This window comes from Canis lupus, chromosome 12 (genome assembly GCF_011100685.1).
Source record: "Canis lupus familiaris isolate Mischka breed German Shepherd chromosome 12, alternate assembly UU_Cfam_GSD_1.0, whole genome shotgun sequence".
Lineage (NCBI taxonomy): Eukaryota > Metazoa > Chordata > Mammalia > Carnivora > Canidae > Canis > Canis lupus.
The window spans coordinates 59,994,705-60,010,088 of record NC_049233.1 but is presented as its reverse complement, the minus strand read 5'-3'; the positions used below and the strand labels follow the sequence as shown (position 1 = coordinate 60,010,088).

The following is a 15,384-nucleotide window of genomic DNA, read 5'->3' as shown; positions in this document are numbered from 1 at the left end:
AATGACAGAGCAAGGATTTGAGCCCAGTTCTGCCTAAATCTATACCTTGATCTCTTAACCATTCTACTAGATTTAAAAAATGAGTATATTTTGCTACCTAGTGGCACTTTATTCCTACTATTAAAAGTCAAGTCTGTCACAGACTTGCCAAAAAATTCTCATTATTCTTAAGATCTAACTAAACTAAATCCAACTGCTCTCTTTTATCTGATGACTTACATGCTTTCTTCTTCTTTTTATTTTATTTATTTTTTATTTTTTATTTTTTTCAGATGGAGAGAGAGTGTGTGTATGCACCAAGGGGTGGGAGGAGTAGAGGAAGAGGGAAAGAGAGAATCTCAAGTAGACTTCCTGCCCAGTACAGAGACCAGTGTGGGGCTGCATCTCACAACCCCAAGGCCATAAACTGAGCTGAAATCAAGAGTCAGATACTTAGCTGACTGAGCCACCCGGATACCCCTTATACACTGATTTTTGAAGATATTGAAAGCATTTGATTTGAACTTTTAATTCCACTTCTCTCTAATTTGCCTTCACTCAACCTCAGTACTTTATGTGCCTCTTCAGATTTGTTCCAATTTCTTTCTAATGTTAATTTCCCCCACTGATTTCCTCACCAATCTTTGATTTATGCTTTTATCACTGGCTTCTCCTACTTTTATCACCTGGCTCCTCCATTACTCCTTAAAAGCATAATCCCAATAGTCAGCTATTCCTTGAATTAACAACACTGTTGAAGATTCAGCTACTGCCTCTGTCACTGTTTATGCATCTCTCACTTCCACTCAGAATAGTTTGAGATACATGGCTCCATATTAAAATTATTCCAAACTATAATATTTTTCTACACATCCCATAGGCCTCCAGGCTATTCCCTCTTTGAATTCATATTGTATACTAATACATTGCAAATATCTCAACATGGTGCTCACTTTATGACTTAAATCTAGCATTTTAGCTCTGTCTCCCACCTCTGTGTGAGTCTGTGTGTGTGTGTGTGTGTGTGTTAAATGATTAAATCAAATGCTATGCTGTCTTTCCCCATATTGTTATCTCTTTCTGCAATGACTCAATCTCTACCAATCAATAATTCCCCATTATTCAAAAGCTAGTTCTAAGTACCTCATATACGTGACTCTACTTAATTACATCCTTTGTCAGAAATATTCTTTTACTGCTCTTGTAAAGCGTGGAACAGTTTTCCATCATATTTATGTTCAAGTGAGTTATCACTGTATGTAAAAACCCCTTTATTTTAAAGATTTTGTGTAATTAATTTATCAAAACAAAATTTCAAATTTCAGAGAAGTGTACAAAATATTTTTGAAATATCAAGGCAATATGTATAATTCACATTGTTGTACCCTGTTTATCAGTCTGGCTGATCATCACACGTACGTGGTAAGCGTTATATTCAGGATCTTTCTATAATCCACATTATTGCCTAGAGAAAAGCTTCTCTAATGTTTTCCTTACAGGGACTATAGTAACAAGAAGGCATTGCCATTTCTTTTGTTGGTGTGCTGAAATATAAAAAAGGCCAAAGCTCTTCCTAGTGACTTGTATACTTCAAAAAAAAAAAAAAAAAAGACAGTATCTCCAGTAAATACTGGTATGAAACCTGTAAGATCTGACTAAACCCTACCATTATCAATACCAGTCTTGGGTATAGAATAATATTCTCATCATGGGAGCAAAGCAGTTAGGAAGTGACTGACTCATGAATATTTGGTTTGCAGTTTATTATGAAAGATTCTTGACTTTGCATGGTCTTTCAAAAGGTACAATCTGAAACTCTCAGTGAGAGAAGGTAATATTCCTGTCAAAGTTAGTCATCAGTTGGTCATGCTGTATTTCTCCCTATCTTGGTAACATTATCAAAAATTGCATGTTTTCTCTCTCCAGAATAATTTGAATCAACATTCAAATATGCTATTGTCTCTTAGGTTAAAGTCCTCTTCTTATGACTCAAGTTTCCATTTATAAATAATGTTCCATGTTTAATTGCTAGATGAAATATAAGACACCTTACTATCTTTAAAACAATACTATTTCAGGCAAATATAAATTTTTCTTAAGTTCTTATCAAAATATCTTAATACATTTTTAATGAGTCTACCAGGAAAAATATATAAATGCATATATTACAAATATAAACAAACTTACACTAAAGTATTTTTAAAGTAAGCATACACCCAAATTCTATAATCTTTGTCTGTACTTTACCTTAGAAATATAATCAAATAAGATAGATGAGTGTAATATATTTATGTTCATACCTAATTTACTTTGCATACATTAAGTCAGATATTTCACTTGACTATGACCCAGCAATAGAAATATGCTTCTGTATTTAATCCTTTTTTATGACCTGCTCCAAATAGGAAAGTCTATGCAAACAGAAGTATAAATACTTTTAATTACTATATTAAATCTTAAAGCTAATAAAAATTATATGCATTTCAAAGTATAAGAAAAATTTGATGAGAAAATAAAATATTTAGTTGTCTTAAGACACTTTTTATCCTTGAATACTAATTCTCAATTATTATATTCAATATAATGAATCGAATATGTATTTTTAAGAGTTATTCGATAAAGTCAAATGCCCATGAAATGTGACTACAAAAGGGAATATTTCCCTATTCCTTCATTAGGATTTTTTTCACTTAATAATAAAGTAAATAGGTTGAATGACTCAAGTACCTTTTCCAAACCTTCTTCCTTGAGGCTGATCACATCCAAATCAAAATCTGTTCGTAAGCCATTGGTTTTGTTGAAAGTTATTCTGCCTGTGAGACCTTCCCAGTGTGCCTGTAGGAAACGAACAAACAAATAAATAAATACAATGGGTTAACATATAAGTAAAGGAAGATAAAACATTTTTTCACACAAAAAAATAGGAAACACTATTTTCATTACTTCTCATAAATTGGTATCACTACTGATTTTTAAAACATTATTTTCCTCTTATGAGCTTTGGAGGATTTTTGTCTACAGACACTGTTTTAGTCCCAGTATAAAACCTATTATAAATTTTTCATTTTAAATAATGATTTTCTGTGTATAACTTTTTATGAGAGATTTGAAGATTGTTCTAACTAGCAAACCTCCTTTGGCAAACTGAGAATAATTTTGTCACTTATTATAATACATGAGATAGTGAATATCTCACTGGAGACTCCAAATAGAATTACTGTTATAAAGTACCACTCCTAAATTCATACTAATATGAACATAAGCTTATTTTATTACAGAGAAAGAAACTGAATTTAGGAAAACCTATGTTATACAACTTCAATTATACACTTTCCTCTTAGAATAATTAACTTATTACTTTATTTTTCCCTTAAGCAAGACCGGGAGAAATATATCAAAATTACTTCATGTCAAGCTATACTTCCTGTAAAAGACGCCTTTCACATAGAAGGAAGTGAAAATATAATAATCTAATTACATAATGGGTTCAGTCCATCACAGGTGAGCAAATTTCCGAATTTTTTTTAATAAAAAGTTTTCTCATTCTGCTGGCTATATACAAAAAATAATGTTTTCCATTATTTGCCATTTGGAAGTAGCTTGGAAAAATATTTACATGTGAAAATTCTAAGTAGTGTAACATATACTCACAGCTATTAATGTTTGAAAGAATATATACCAAGATCCAAAGAAATAAAACCAAATAGGTTATAGGTAACATTTCAAGAAGGGATACAAATGGTATCATTATTACTACATTTCTTAGCCTCCATGTATTTCTATAGTTATGTATAGGGATTCTAAAACAGTTCTAGGCTAAAAAATTGCAAATAAAACAGAAACAGTTATAATACTTATCTATATACATATTTTAAGACTTCATCACTGAGTTGAAATACTTGTTAAGTGGTTTCCAATATGGAAGAAAAAATATTTTTAACCCAACATTCCCCAAAGAAAATAATTTTAGGTGATTAACAAAAATGCATACTAGTACAAAAATAGACAATGCGATTAACAAGTACAGAAATAAAACTAAAAAATAGTTTAAAAAAATGATCTGAGGTAAAGGCAGCATAAAGAAATGTTCATCAGGTAAGAATGCGTAACTAATAAAAGGCAACCACAAATTTAATTCTGAACTTCCTAGCAACCAAAGCAATGAAGAAAATGTGATAGAAACACAATGTACAGGGCCCATAATTTAAGACCTACCAACTGCCCAGGAGAAGCTCAGCTTTTCCTGACACTGAATTCTGAGAAGAATGTCTCCCGTTGGTCCTCATAAAGAGGAGCACTGTGTGATGTAATGGACTAGGTCCTCGACAACACCTTACAATCAATACAATAGTGAGTTTCACACAACTGTTTCTTATAGGACAGTTTGACACACACCTCAATATTCAGATGCTGCATCCAGAATGCAATTCTTTAACCAACAAACCTATGCACTATGTTTGCAGCTCTTGGACGCTTAGTTTTAAAGCAGACATAAATGTAGAATGTGAAGTAAATAAATTAACTACATATGTTTCAGATGTGTTGTTTCACCTATCTGAGAATACATTAAAAATTACGTGTGGAAAATTCATGGGTATTCTTTGCCAAGAACCTGGAGATTCTTAATTATGACCCTATTTTCACTTTTCTTTTCAAGATGAATAATTTATTATATGATGAATTGATGATTTCTTTAAAGCCATTAAGGAAAATTTCGTATGGTAATAATCCCTGTGATTTTCCTAACAAATATTAAATTTTCATAGTTAACACTTTCATATAAAAACTGCTGTTATAATCAAATGAAATGTGTCCTAAGCTGACAGAGGGATTTCCTTCATGATAGGATAACTGGAAATAGTGTGTGTGCATTTGTGAGTATGATGTTTAGAATTTTACCCTTTTTCCCTCACTATGGGCATTCTTGGTCTATAACCATAACTGCTCTAATCAGAAATGATATATGGCCATAAGAATGACTGCATTATCAATATGAAGTAAACTGCACTTCTCTGAATCCAGGTAATTCTGTTTTATGTTAACTGCTAACATACTTAAAATAACTAGACATTATATTTAGGAACCACAGATCTAAATAACAATTCTTGTAAGACATGTAATTTAGTGGGGTGCAAATGGCATTCATGTTAAAAGTGGTTGCCTAAAATATAGGCATTCTTTACACTGCATCTCCACTTAAATGAAAAGAAATACACATAAAGATTCAGGAAGGTGAAAACTAACAATGCCGTAAATCATAAGTCAGAGATTTTCATCTGTTTACTAAACGCAATCAGATATTTTGAAAGATATCTGTTTATTTGTCATGCAATCCCCCCCCCCTTTTGTTCCACATCATTTAGTAAAAATGTTAATTTTGCTTGTATGGAGGAAATTTAATTCAAAAGATAAAAATAAAAGGTCACCTGTTAGGAAAACTGAAATAATCTCAATTCATTCACCTTGAGGACAAAAGAGACCAGGCATATGTGCTTCTCCTGACATACCTCTTTAATTAGGCTCATAAAACGGGTCCCGAAGCGCCAGGGTTTGTGTCTATTACACTGTAAGGAACTGACTGTCATCTGGGGAAACTGTTGGACGCCCACAGACACCACGTGCACGGCATCATACATTAGAGCAGCATCAGTCTGAAAGCCAAGAAAAAGGAAATATGGAGTCAATACAACAAGTGAAACCCATAGTAGGAGGTTTTGAAAGGGAGAAAGAAGGAAGGAGTGAGAGAAATATACACTCATTTTATTTTCATGTAGGTATTTCTGATGCTTTGTTTCTCTTAAATAAGATACTGTGATCAAATTACTACCTCAACTCTATTAGAATATTGGACCTACCCCCATCTCCCAAAGTAATAATCCAATTTCATATTGTCCTAGTATCCTTGTTGAAGTAGGAAATGTGTGAAGACATTCATTATTTCATTTTTTTGTCATCTCCTCTGGCTCTATTTGATTGTCTCACTACACAATATGCACACACACATATGCACACACACACAGGATAAGTGCAATTGGGAACATTTAGAATGGTTACATAAATTACACATTGCATATAAAAGTAAATAAACAATTTCCTTATACAGGAAGAACAAGAGATTTGAAAGGAGATTCACCTAAAAGGCTTAGATATAATCCACAATCTTTTTTCTTCAACTTAATTTTTCAAAAGGTTCAATCTCAGAAATGATGCTACAGTTTTGAATCTCCATACATGTATTAATCCCTTTTTAAGAAACTAAGCTTAGTCCCCTGTACTGTTTTCTTTTCCCCAAATTTCCATATGAATAAAGGTTCATTTTGTCTTCTCAAGTAAAACAAATATGAATTCTACTGTGTTTGCACCTGCTCAAAATGACTGACCACTTTAGAAGTTGATGATAAAAAATAAAATGTTTATAAGTCATAACCAACCAGAGGCTCAGTGACTGTCAACTGCTGTGTTAAATGGACCCTCACATTGTGTGTGACGGATCGATGCCAGGCTCACTACCTACAGAAGAGGACCACACCGACAGTACTGCTAGCAATGAACTTTGGGCCATCTGCTTGGCATGCTTCGGAATAAAAGCATATATTTCCTCTTCTCATTCACACAATTAGTGAGCTGTGAAATGAATTCCAAAATGAATAGGAACCCTGTAGATTATAGCGTTTGCCACAATACAATACAAAATGAGTACACACAGTAGCTTTCATGCAAATGGATCCTAAGGAGCTTTACCACAGAAAATGGAAGGCAGCTAAAGAGCACAATGCAATGACGGAACATAATAATAATGCCATTTTATAGTTCATAAATCTTTGGGGAATATAGCTCAGATTCATAACCTTCATTTTGTAAATACCAGCTGACTACTTTCTCATATGCTGATGGCTGCATAGTGGAACTGGAATCACAGAGTTGATACAGGCAGACATCATGAGCCTGAGGATTAGACTATTTGTCTTTGGCCTGAAGTAACATCAGAGGACATACCTTATATGCTACACAGGTGGTCGTAAAAACAGTTACCAAGATATGAAAGACACGTTTGATTTCAAAACAAAATGAATTTTTTAAAAAATCACTGTTAACAAAGGTATAGAGCAATGAACACTCACACACTACTCGAGGGAAGATAAAGGGCAATTTTGCAATTTGCAGCACAAAAGAGCCTTAAAAACATCCATGTGCTTTTTAACCTAGTAATTTCTTTCTGAAATTTGCCCTAAGCAAATCAGAGAGAACAAAAGCTACATACATGACTTATTTTTTAAAAAATACTGAATGTTCAAACCTAAGGAGACACAATAAAATTACAATGATATTTTTTACATAACTACTAAAAACCACGTTTTGAAAAATACTCAGATGAGAAACTGCATGTGATATGAGGTTAAGTGTAAAAATAGGTTATACAGAGCTGTATGTCCAGCATAAGCCATTATATATCTTTATAGGTACTTCATATGTGCTACTTAATTTATTTAATTCTCACAATAATGATTTAATAAAAGCACTACTAATGTTCCCATTTTACAAATGATGAAACCAAGTTTGAGAGATGTTAAGTAACTAAGCCAAGCCACAGTTAACAGGTGGAGAGGCCTTAGACTCAAACAGCCTCTCTGCTCAGAGCTAGTATTCTTAAGCACAATATTAGATGTTATATCAACAACAGCACGATTCTTCTTTCAAAAAGAAGAAAATATCCTAAAATGAAACCAATGATTATACTTGAAAGTTAATAATTATGGAATTTAATTTTTTCTTTTTATTTTCTATAGTTTCTTTAAAACTTTGCTAAATGTCATTCAATAATTCTCAAGATGAAAATTTTTATCTATTTCCACAAAATAACTAAAATAATATAAATATGATATTAGTACTACCCTGCCATGATTTACTGAATTGCATGGTCTTATATGACTTATATGAAAATCCTAGAATAGTATCTTACTTAAAATGACAATACTAAGAAAGAATCTTGCCAAATTAAGAGTTTGAAAAATTGTTTTTGGTATATAGTTTCAGCATCAAGATCAGAGGACACACTAGTTGATAATAAAACAAAACTATTTGAGATCTGTAATCTTACATGAAATTATAAAAGAAAGATAATATTTATTAAATAGAAGATAAATACTAGAGAAAAAGTATTGTAAGTCATTAAAAAGTTGCTGATCACATTACTTCCTGAACTTCCAGTTTAAAATATGTTGCTTTATGAAAAGTGATACAGAGAACTTCTGAAACTACTCTCTGATAATTTCATCAGTTTAGAGTGTTATCTTTGTCCTACTTTTAGACTAGTTGTTCCATGTAATAATATGGAGTTATTTACCATTAAAACGTGCTATCCTGTCGGACTCAGCTTTACTATCTTCTTTGCAAACTATACACAAGCAAATTCTTTCACCTTTGAAGAGTTGTGAGAAAACTGATGTTTCAAAAATGTTTTTCTTATTTTCACAAGAATGCATATGCTTGGGAATCCCTGGGTGGCTCAGTGGTTTAGCGCCTGCCTTCGGCCCAGGGCATGATCCTGGGGTCCCGGGATCAAGTCCCACATCGGGTTCCCTGCATGAAGCCTGCTTCTCCCTCTGTGTCTCTGCCTCTCTGTGTGTGTCTCTCACAAATAAATAAATAAAATCTTTAAAAAAAAAAAGAAGGCATATGCTTGAAAGTCTGTCTTATACTACTAATAGTATTAGCTAACACTCATTTAGTATTTACTATGTATGAATCATTATCTTTAAATCATCCCCTTCAAATTCTTGTAACCATTATCCAGTTGGAAATCACTGAGTTGGTACCAGGTAGAAAATTGAGTCAGAGAATAGGTAAGTAACTGGCCTAAGCTCCTAGCATGTAGAGGTGGGACTGGATTTGAATCCAGACAATGTATCAGTTCACATCTTTCTCTCTGCTTTTTTGCTCAGAGCTCTACATTTAATAAAACAAAATAGTTTAAATGATTTTAAAGTTACGAAATACAAGAAATGTTGATGAGTACTTGAATGTATTAATCTACCTCATTTTTTTGATAAGTAGTAAATACATACCAAAAATTGGACTACATAGTAAGGAAATGTATAGATTGTGGAGAATGGACAAATATAAATTCAGAAAAAAATACATCTATGTATGAGATTGTGTCAATAATAGGTTAGGAAGTTAGGAACACTAACCTCGAATGATTTCATGAAAGAAGTAGATTTCTTCTATGCAGTGGCTGCTCAGGGGGTTCTCAAAAGGAAAAGGTCTTAGGAGTGTCTTTCAAGATCAGGCTTAAGGGGCATCTCTTACTCCCAACCCTAAACTGTAAAGATTGATTCAGCTGCTCTTCCACCCTCTCATATTGACTTTATAGTCCCTCGCCTTGACTTTCCTCTTGATGGAAAATAGGAGGGAAAAAAAGGGAGGGGTGGAAGAGAAGAGGAAACAAGTAGAAGAGGCATACAGGTTAACTGCTTAATCATTTTTATAATATTATTATTACTATCAAATTATATTGCATGCTTACAGAATACTACACAACTGAGTCAGTTTCTTTACCTGCGTTGTATCATTTAATTCTACCAAGACCATATGTTTTAGGTGATATTACTATTATGGTTTTAGAAAGAAGGAAACTGAAGCTTAGCAAGGTCAAAGTAATTTTCTCAAGGTCTCATCACCTTGAAAAAGAAGACTCAGAAAACAAGATTCAGGCAGAGCTTGGCTCTTTGAATTACTACCCAAACTATCATAACAAGTCTCTGGCAGAAATAAGACTTAGAAACAAGACTCAGGCAAGCCCTAATTCTTACACTCACTGTCTGAACTATCATACCCAACTACCTCTCTTAAGCCTATTCCTTTTTTTTTTTTTTTTAAGATTTTACCTATTTATTCATGAGAGACACAGAGAGAGGGGCAGAGACACAGGCAGAGGGAGAAACAGGCTCCATGCAGGGAGCCTGATGTGGGACTCGATCCCCGGTCTCCAGGATCATACCCTGGGCTGAAGGCGGCGCTAAACCGCTGAGCCACCCGGGCTGCCGTCTTAAGCCTATTCGTACCACAACTATGAAAGGCAATAGAGGATAAAGTGATAGCATCAGGTCTCCTATCTTTGGAGGCTCTGCTGAACACCAGACAATTATGTCCTTAGGTCCCAAAGAGAGTATGTTTCTGAGCTCAGATGCAAACAAATGTTCCTTTGGCTCCCAAGTAAGATTTTTTTTTTTCTTTTACAGCATAGCTGCCTCCAAAGAAAGCTTCAGGATTAAACATAACTGCAATTTAACCTATTAAATTAAAAATGAACATGTATACAATTTGGTTATTAAAATCCAGAGGAAGGAGTTAGATACACTTGTAGTCATTCACATCCTAAACTACAAAGACAAAAGCTAAGCAGAGAAAAGAAAATCAGCAATGAAGATAAAATAGTCTGTCCTCTTTTCTCCTTTAAGAATAATTACTCGCTATATATAAATGGATCTCACTTATCGGAAAGCTAAACTATCTCTTCACCCTGGGAATACAGGGCAAAGCGCAGAGTAGGTAGGTACAACAGATCTAAGAAATCCTATGCTTCACTGTTAGCTCAAGTGTCTATCGATAGTAGTAATAGGAGCACACTTGAGACACTTCATCGGACCACCCTGCAGTTGGGACTTTATTTTTCCTTCCAAAATAAGTTAGTTAACCTACAAAGAACGTCTGTCAGCCAAAAACTTGCTTTGCAAATCTTTAAAATTGTGCGATGTAGTCTTACATATTTCAATAAAACTGTAGTGATCTAAATGGGTGGTTTGAAAAGATCTTAAGAAGTACCTCCGCATACATTTTAAATATGCAATAACCATCTCACTAATTCATTGCCTGGTTTATCTTAAATCTAGTCTAATTACTTTCAGGCATGGAGTGTGTATGGGGAATGCAGGTGAAAGAGTGACAAGTGGCTAATTTTTATGGCTGAGCTATTGCCACAGAAATTGGTTTAGTCACCCAGTATGATTCCATCTATCTCAAGTAACCTCAAGCCTGATGAGATGGTTCAAGTATTGAAAGAACAGATTATATTTCTTTTATGCTCTGGAAAAGTCCACTATGCATTTTTAAATAATAGCAGAATCAGAGGAATTAGACACTCTCCAAAGTTTCACATAACAAAAATTACCATTGTTTGATATTTTTTATTTTATATGTATAATTGAAACATTTCCCAATATATATAAAAGCAGGAATAATCATAGATTCTGTGAAAGGTCAAAACATTTCTATATATTTAGATTTCATTTACAGAAGCATTTAGTACTAAGCAGTTTTACCAAGCATGTTCATGTTGACTGCATGTGTTATTTCTGTTTTTGATCACTATAATCACCATCATTAAACATCTCCTTTGTAAAGTTCTGAGAGAGATAGGAGTTACAAAAATTTAAACAGAGCTTTTATTTATATGAAGCAAATAGCTAGAAATGAACAATTCTGAACTACATATAAACTTATGAAGGAATATTGGTACATAGAATCTCTCAGAAATACTAAAGATCTCTCAGGAAAAAAAAAAGCTATCCAAAGTATTTATTTTTCTTTCCAATGAGAAGAGCGTTTCTCTTCTCAGGTAGTGTGGGTTTTGGGTACCTCCCACTGAATTTTCACTCGGGGAACATGGCACATAACTTTTGCAATTTATTTTTTCTATTATGCCAAGAAGAGTTACATTTGTGACAGTGTCATTCTGCTTAAGCCCTTTTTCCATTTTGGGCTCTTGGTCTGGGTTCCAAATACACAGAAGGTTGTATGTAATGACTAACATTTAAATGTAATCACTCTTAAGAGTGATGTGATATATGTTTGAATCTTGATTTAGTGATAATCTCATGGGTACAAATGTATGTCAAAACTCATAAAATTGTAAAATTTAAATATGGAAAGATTATAGTATGTCAATTTTACTCCAGCACAGCTATCTAAAATTAAAGAGTGATCATGCATTTTTTGGAAAGATAGTTCTTAGATTTCATTTTATTCTAGAAATATCTAGAATCCTCCCAAACTAAGCATCACTGATCTGTATCTTCTTTCTTCATTGCACATTCTAGTTTTAATAAAACTGTTTATGCTTCCTCACTCTTTTTCTTTCCTACTAGACCATTAGCAACTTTAGGGTAATAACCATGCTTATCTTTGTAATGTCCTGCACAGTACTCCATACATTGCCATGCCCATAGTATGTGTACAAAAGCATTTTTCAATAAATTGACAAATTCAACCCAAAAGTTCATTGGAACTGTAAAAGAAACAGGTATTAGGAAGCTCTGAATAACAATCACACTTTGCCACCTAGCTAGAATGTATTACCTCCCAGAGGTACAGTGAACCAAATCTGCCAGCAGCTCAGACCTGGGAGGAATGTGAGTGCAGCCTCTGTCCCGCTTCTAAATGAATTTATAGTAACAGATCCGTGAACACATTTATCTTTCCATTAAATAAGTGCAGGCAGGGTCCCCTCTGAGATCTGAACGCTAGCTGGCAGGTGGCAGATCCATTCTGGAATTCCTATGTCTCAGATTTTGCTCATTTCTGAATTCCCATCTGAAGTATAGTACACAGCACAAAGAGCAGCATGTCTAACTAATGGAATTTAACCTTATGAATTCTGGCTCTTTCATTGACTTGATCCTTTACCTAAAACAAATAATGAAAAAAATTAAATCCCCTTTGCCTTGTTTCCACATTTTGTAATTGAACATAAAAAATGATGATCCGCCCTACGTTGTCCTTGTTAGGAAAATCACTTTTAAAAACCAGAGAGTTCCAGGAGAAAAACAGTTACAAATATTATTCTTCAATTAAAAAGGTATGGATATTAAGGGCAGTGGGGAAAGGGTAGATTCTGACCTCTGGAGCTCCCTTGTGCAATCAGCACAAGCCTAAATGGGACAGAGAATCATCCACCCCTTTGAGCAAGGGTGAGGATCACACATGGAAGGCAGGCTGGTGTTCACTCATTCAGCTGGCACATTACACCCAGCACTCTGCCCGGCTCAGAGCAGGTGCGCAGTGGCTGCTAACTGAACTGAGGGGACTAAAGAAGAAATGCCCTCAGACCCAGTCGGGAGCCAATTGTCAGAGACAATTCTCCCAGTTACACTGCAGCTGCCATCATGCTTTCTCTGTTGCCGGCTCTTTGTACTACTCTGAAACAGAGTTCTTTACCAGCAGCTGCGTGGACCGCACAGACTGCATGAGATAATACATTAAAGCAGTGTGCACAGTCTCTGGCACATGGTGCATAGGCAGGTGTTAGGCGATGAGGATGATGATCACCAGAAGAGTGGTAATCTCTTCAAGATGGATATGATCCAAAACAAGGAACTGGTTTAGAAAGTATAATGTTTCAACCCTTCTGTACCCACTGTTACCCTAAATGAGGGAACAGAATTCATGCTGTTCAAGAAGGCAGACCAAGTTCTGAAAGGGAAAGGAGCAAGAAGGAGATTATCATACAACAACAATGTGATCCCTATACAATGTGATGTGTATACAATGCCACGATTCAAAGCTAAAAAACAAAACAAACAAAAAACTATAAAAAAGGGACGCCTGGGTGGCTCAGAGGTTGAGCGTCTGCCTTTGGCTCAGGGAGTGATCCTGGAGTCCCAAGATCCAGTCCCACATCAGGTTCCCTGCAGGGAGTCTGCTTCTCCCTCCGCCTATGTCACTGCCTCTCTCCTGTGTCTCTCATGAATAAATAAATAAAATATTTTTTTAAAAAACTATTTAAAAGCTCTACATATACACATGTTACCTGACAAATTTAGAATTTAAGAATAAATATAAGGAATTTAAGACTAGATATATTAGAATATATAGAAATAGAGAAATATAATAGAATTTAAGAATAAATATAAATGGCAATGTATTATAGTATCTTGTATTTATTAGTAAAGGAAGGGCTAATGTTGGACAGATATACTGCAGATAAATCTGCCTTGTATTTTTTCTTGTTTTCAGGTTCTTCATCAGTAAGAAGAGGGGCTGGAACCACTTGGATTTTAAGGTGTTTTGTGGTTTACATTAATATTCCTAGGAAACTTAGATTTCACTCCAATTTTATTTTGGCCTTTGTAATACAATCATAATCTTAATTTATCTATCTTCTTCCCATAATTCTGTATGCTTTATGTGCTTGTTTGATAAACTTTAGTATCAACATTTCGTATGAATTAATAAATAAGGGAAATCAAAAGTCACTTTTTTTATCCATTGTCTGTGTTCCATACTCTACCCAATTACTGTATGGCCCAATAGAATCTTCTAATACTTGTATTATATTTTATTTGTTGTTTTAACTTCATTGCTAAAGTATCCATCCATCTTAAAACCCACCCTGGCTTCCCAGTACTCTGCAGAGGAAAACTAAAACCCTTTGTCTCTGATCCAAATTCATTCACTAAGATCCCAAGATTTTATCTTCTTTTGTGTCCTCTTACACAGTAAAAATATGGATATGCCTATACTTTACATTTTTTAGCTGACCAGAGAGATTCCTCTATTGTAGATTATTTGAAAAGGAGATGTCAAAAACTGCATGATGAAAGATCTTTAAAATGAATATGAATTTTTGTAGCTACCTGTATGGCATTCAGCACCCATGAAAGCTAAAAAGGAGAAGATATAAAAAAGGAGAAGATATAAAAAAGAAAAGGGAAAAGAACAGAATGGGTCTCAGCTTCACCATCAAATTGATGAGTTAGAGAATTCAAGTTTCAGCAATCTTCTGAAGATGAAGTGAAGAAGAAAGCACTGGGTGATAGTGTTGCTGAGATTCAGAAAGAAATGGGTCTGGGCCAGGATTAATTCCATGGAACTGTAAAAGATTATTAATATTAATATCTAATAATATTAATATTAATAATAATATCTAAATAATTATTAATTAACAGATTGATTTGTTTGATGTCCTTGTGAATTTGTGAATTTGAATAAATATCTATGTCTCTTCAAACCAATGCTCTCTGGCTTAAGCTAAAAGCTACCCCAAAGAGGTAGTTAGTTAACCTATTTTGAATAGCAACTAGTAAAATACAATCTAAAATGTGATCTATGCTAATTTTGACAGTAAGAGTTTTCATTGGCCTTTTATGTTTATATTATTCAATTTTAGGTTTTTAATTTTGTAAGAACCCTTGCTAAATGACATTTTTCTTAATAACACTCAACAAAATAATTTTACAAATGATAATATTTTCCTGTAAGCTTTTAGAGTGTTATATGGTCTGAAATTCAGTCCATGGAATTTTAACAATTGTGAAAGCTTTAGGAGATAAGTATTTTGCATTATTTCCAAGAATTACGTATTTACCATGAATATTTCTACATAATTTCCTTTCTTTCCTACATATA

The 15,384-nt window shown here is 34.0% G+C and overlaps 1 protein-coding gene across 2 annotated transcripts in view; it reads right to left on the bottom strand.

Moving 5' to 3' along the window:
• GRIK2 (glutamate ionotropic receptor kainate type subunit 2) overlaps positions 1-15,384 on the bottom strand; it is a 1,061,838-nt gene that overhangs the window by 246,927 nt on the left and 799,527 nt on the right. For both annotated transcript variants that reach the window (XM_038554811.1, XM_038554812.1), the window contains 2 exons: positions 5,487-5,630; positions 2,707-2,814 (listed from right to left, as the gene is read on the bottom strand). In XM_038554811.1, the coding sequence (XP_038410739.1) occupies positions 2,707-2,814; positions 5,487-5,630 (252 nt within the window). The remainder of the gene's footprint in view (positions 1-2,706; positions 2,815-5,486; positions 5,631-15,384) is intronic.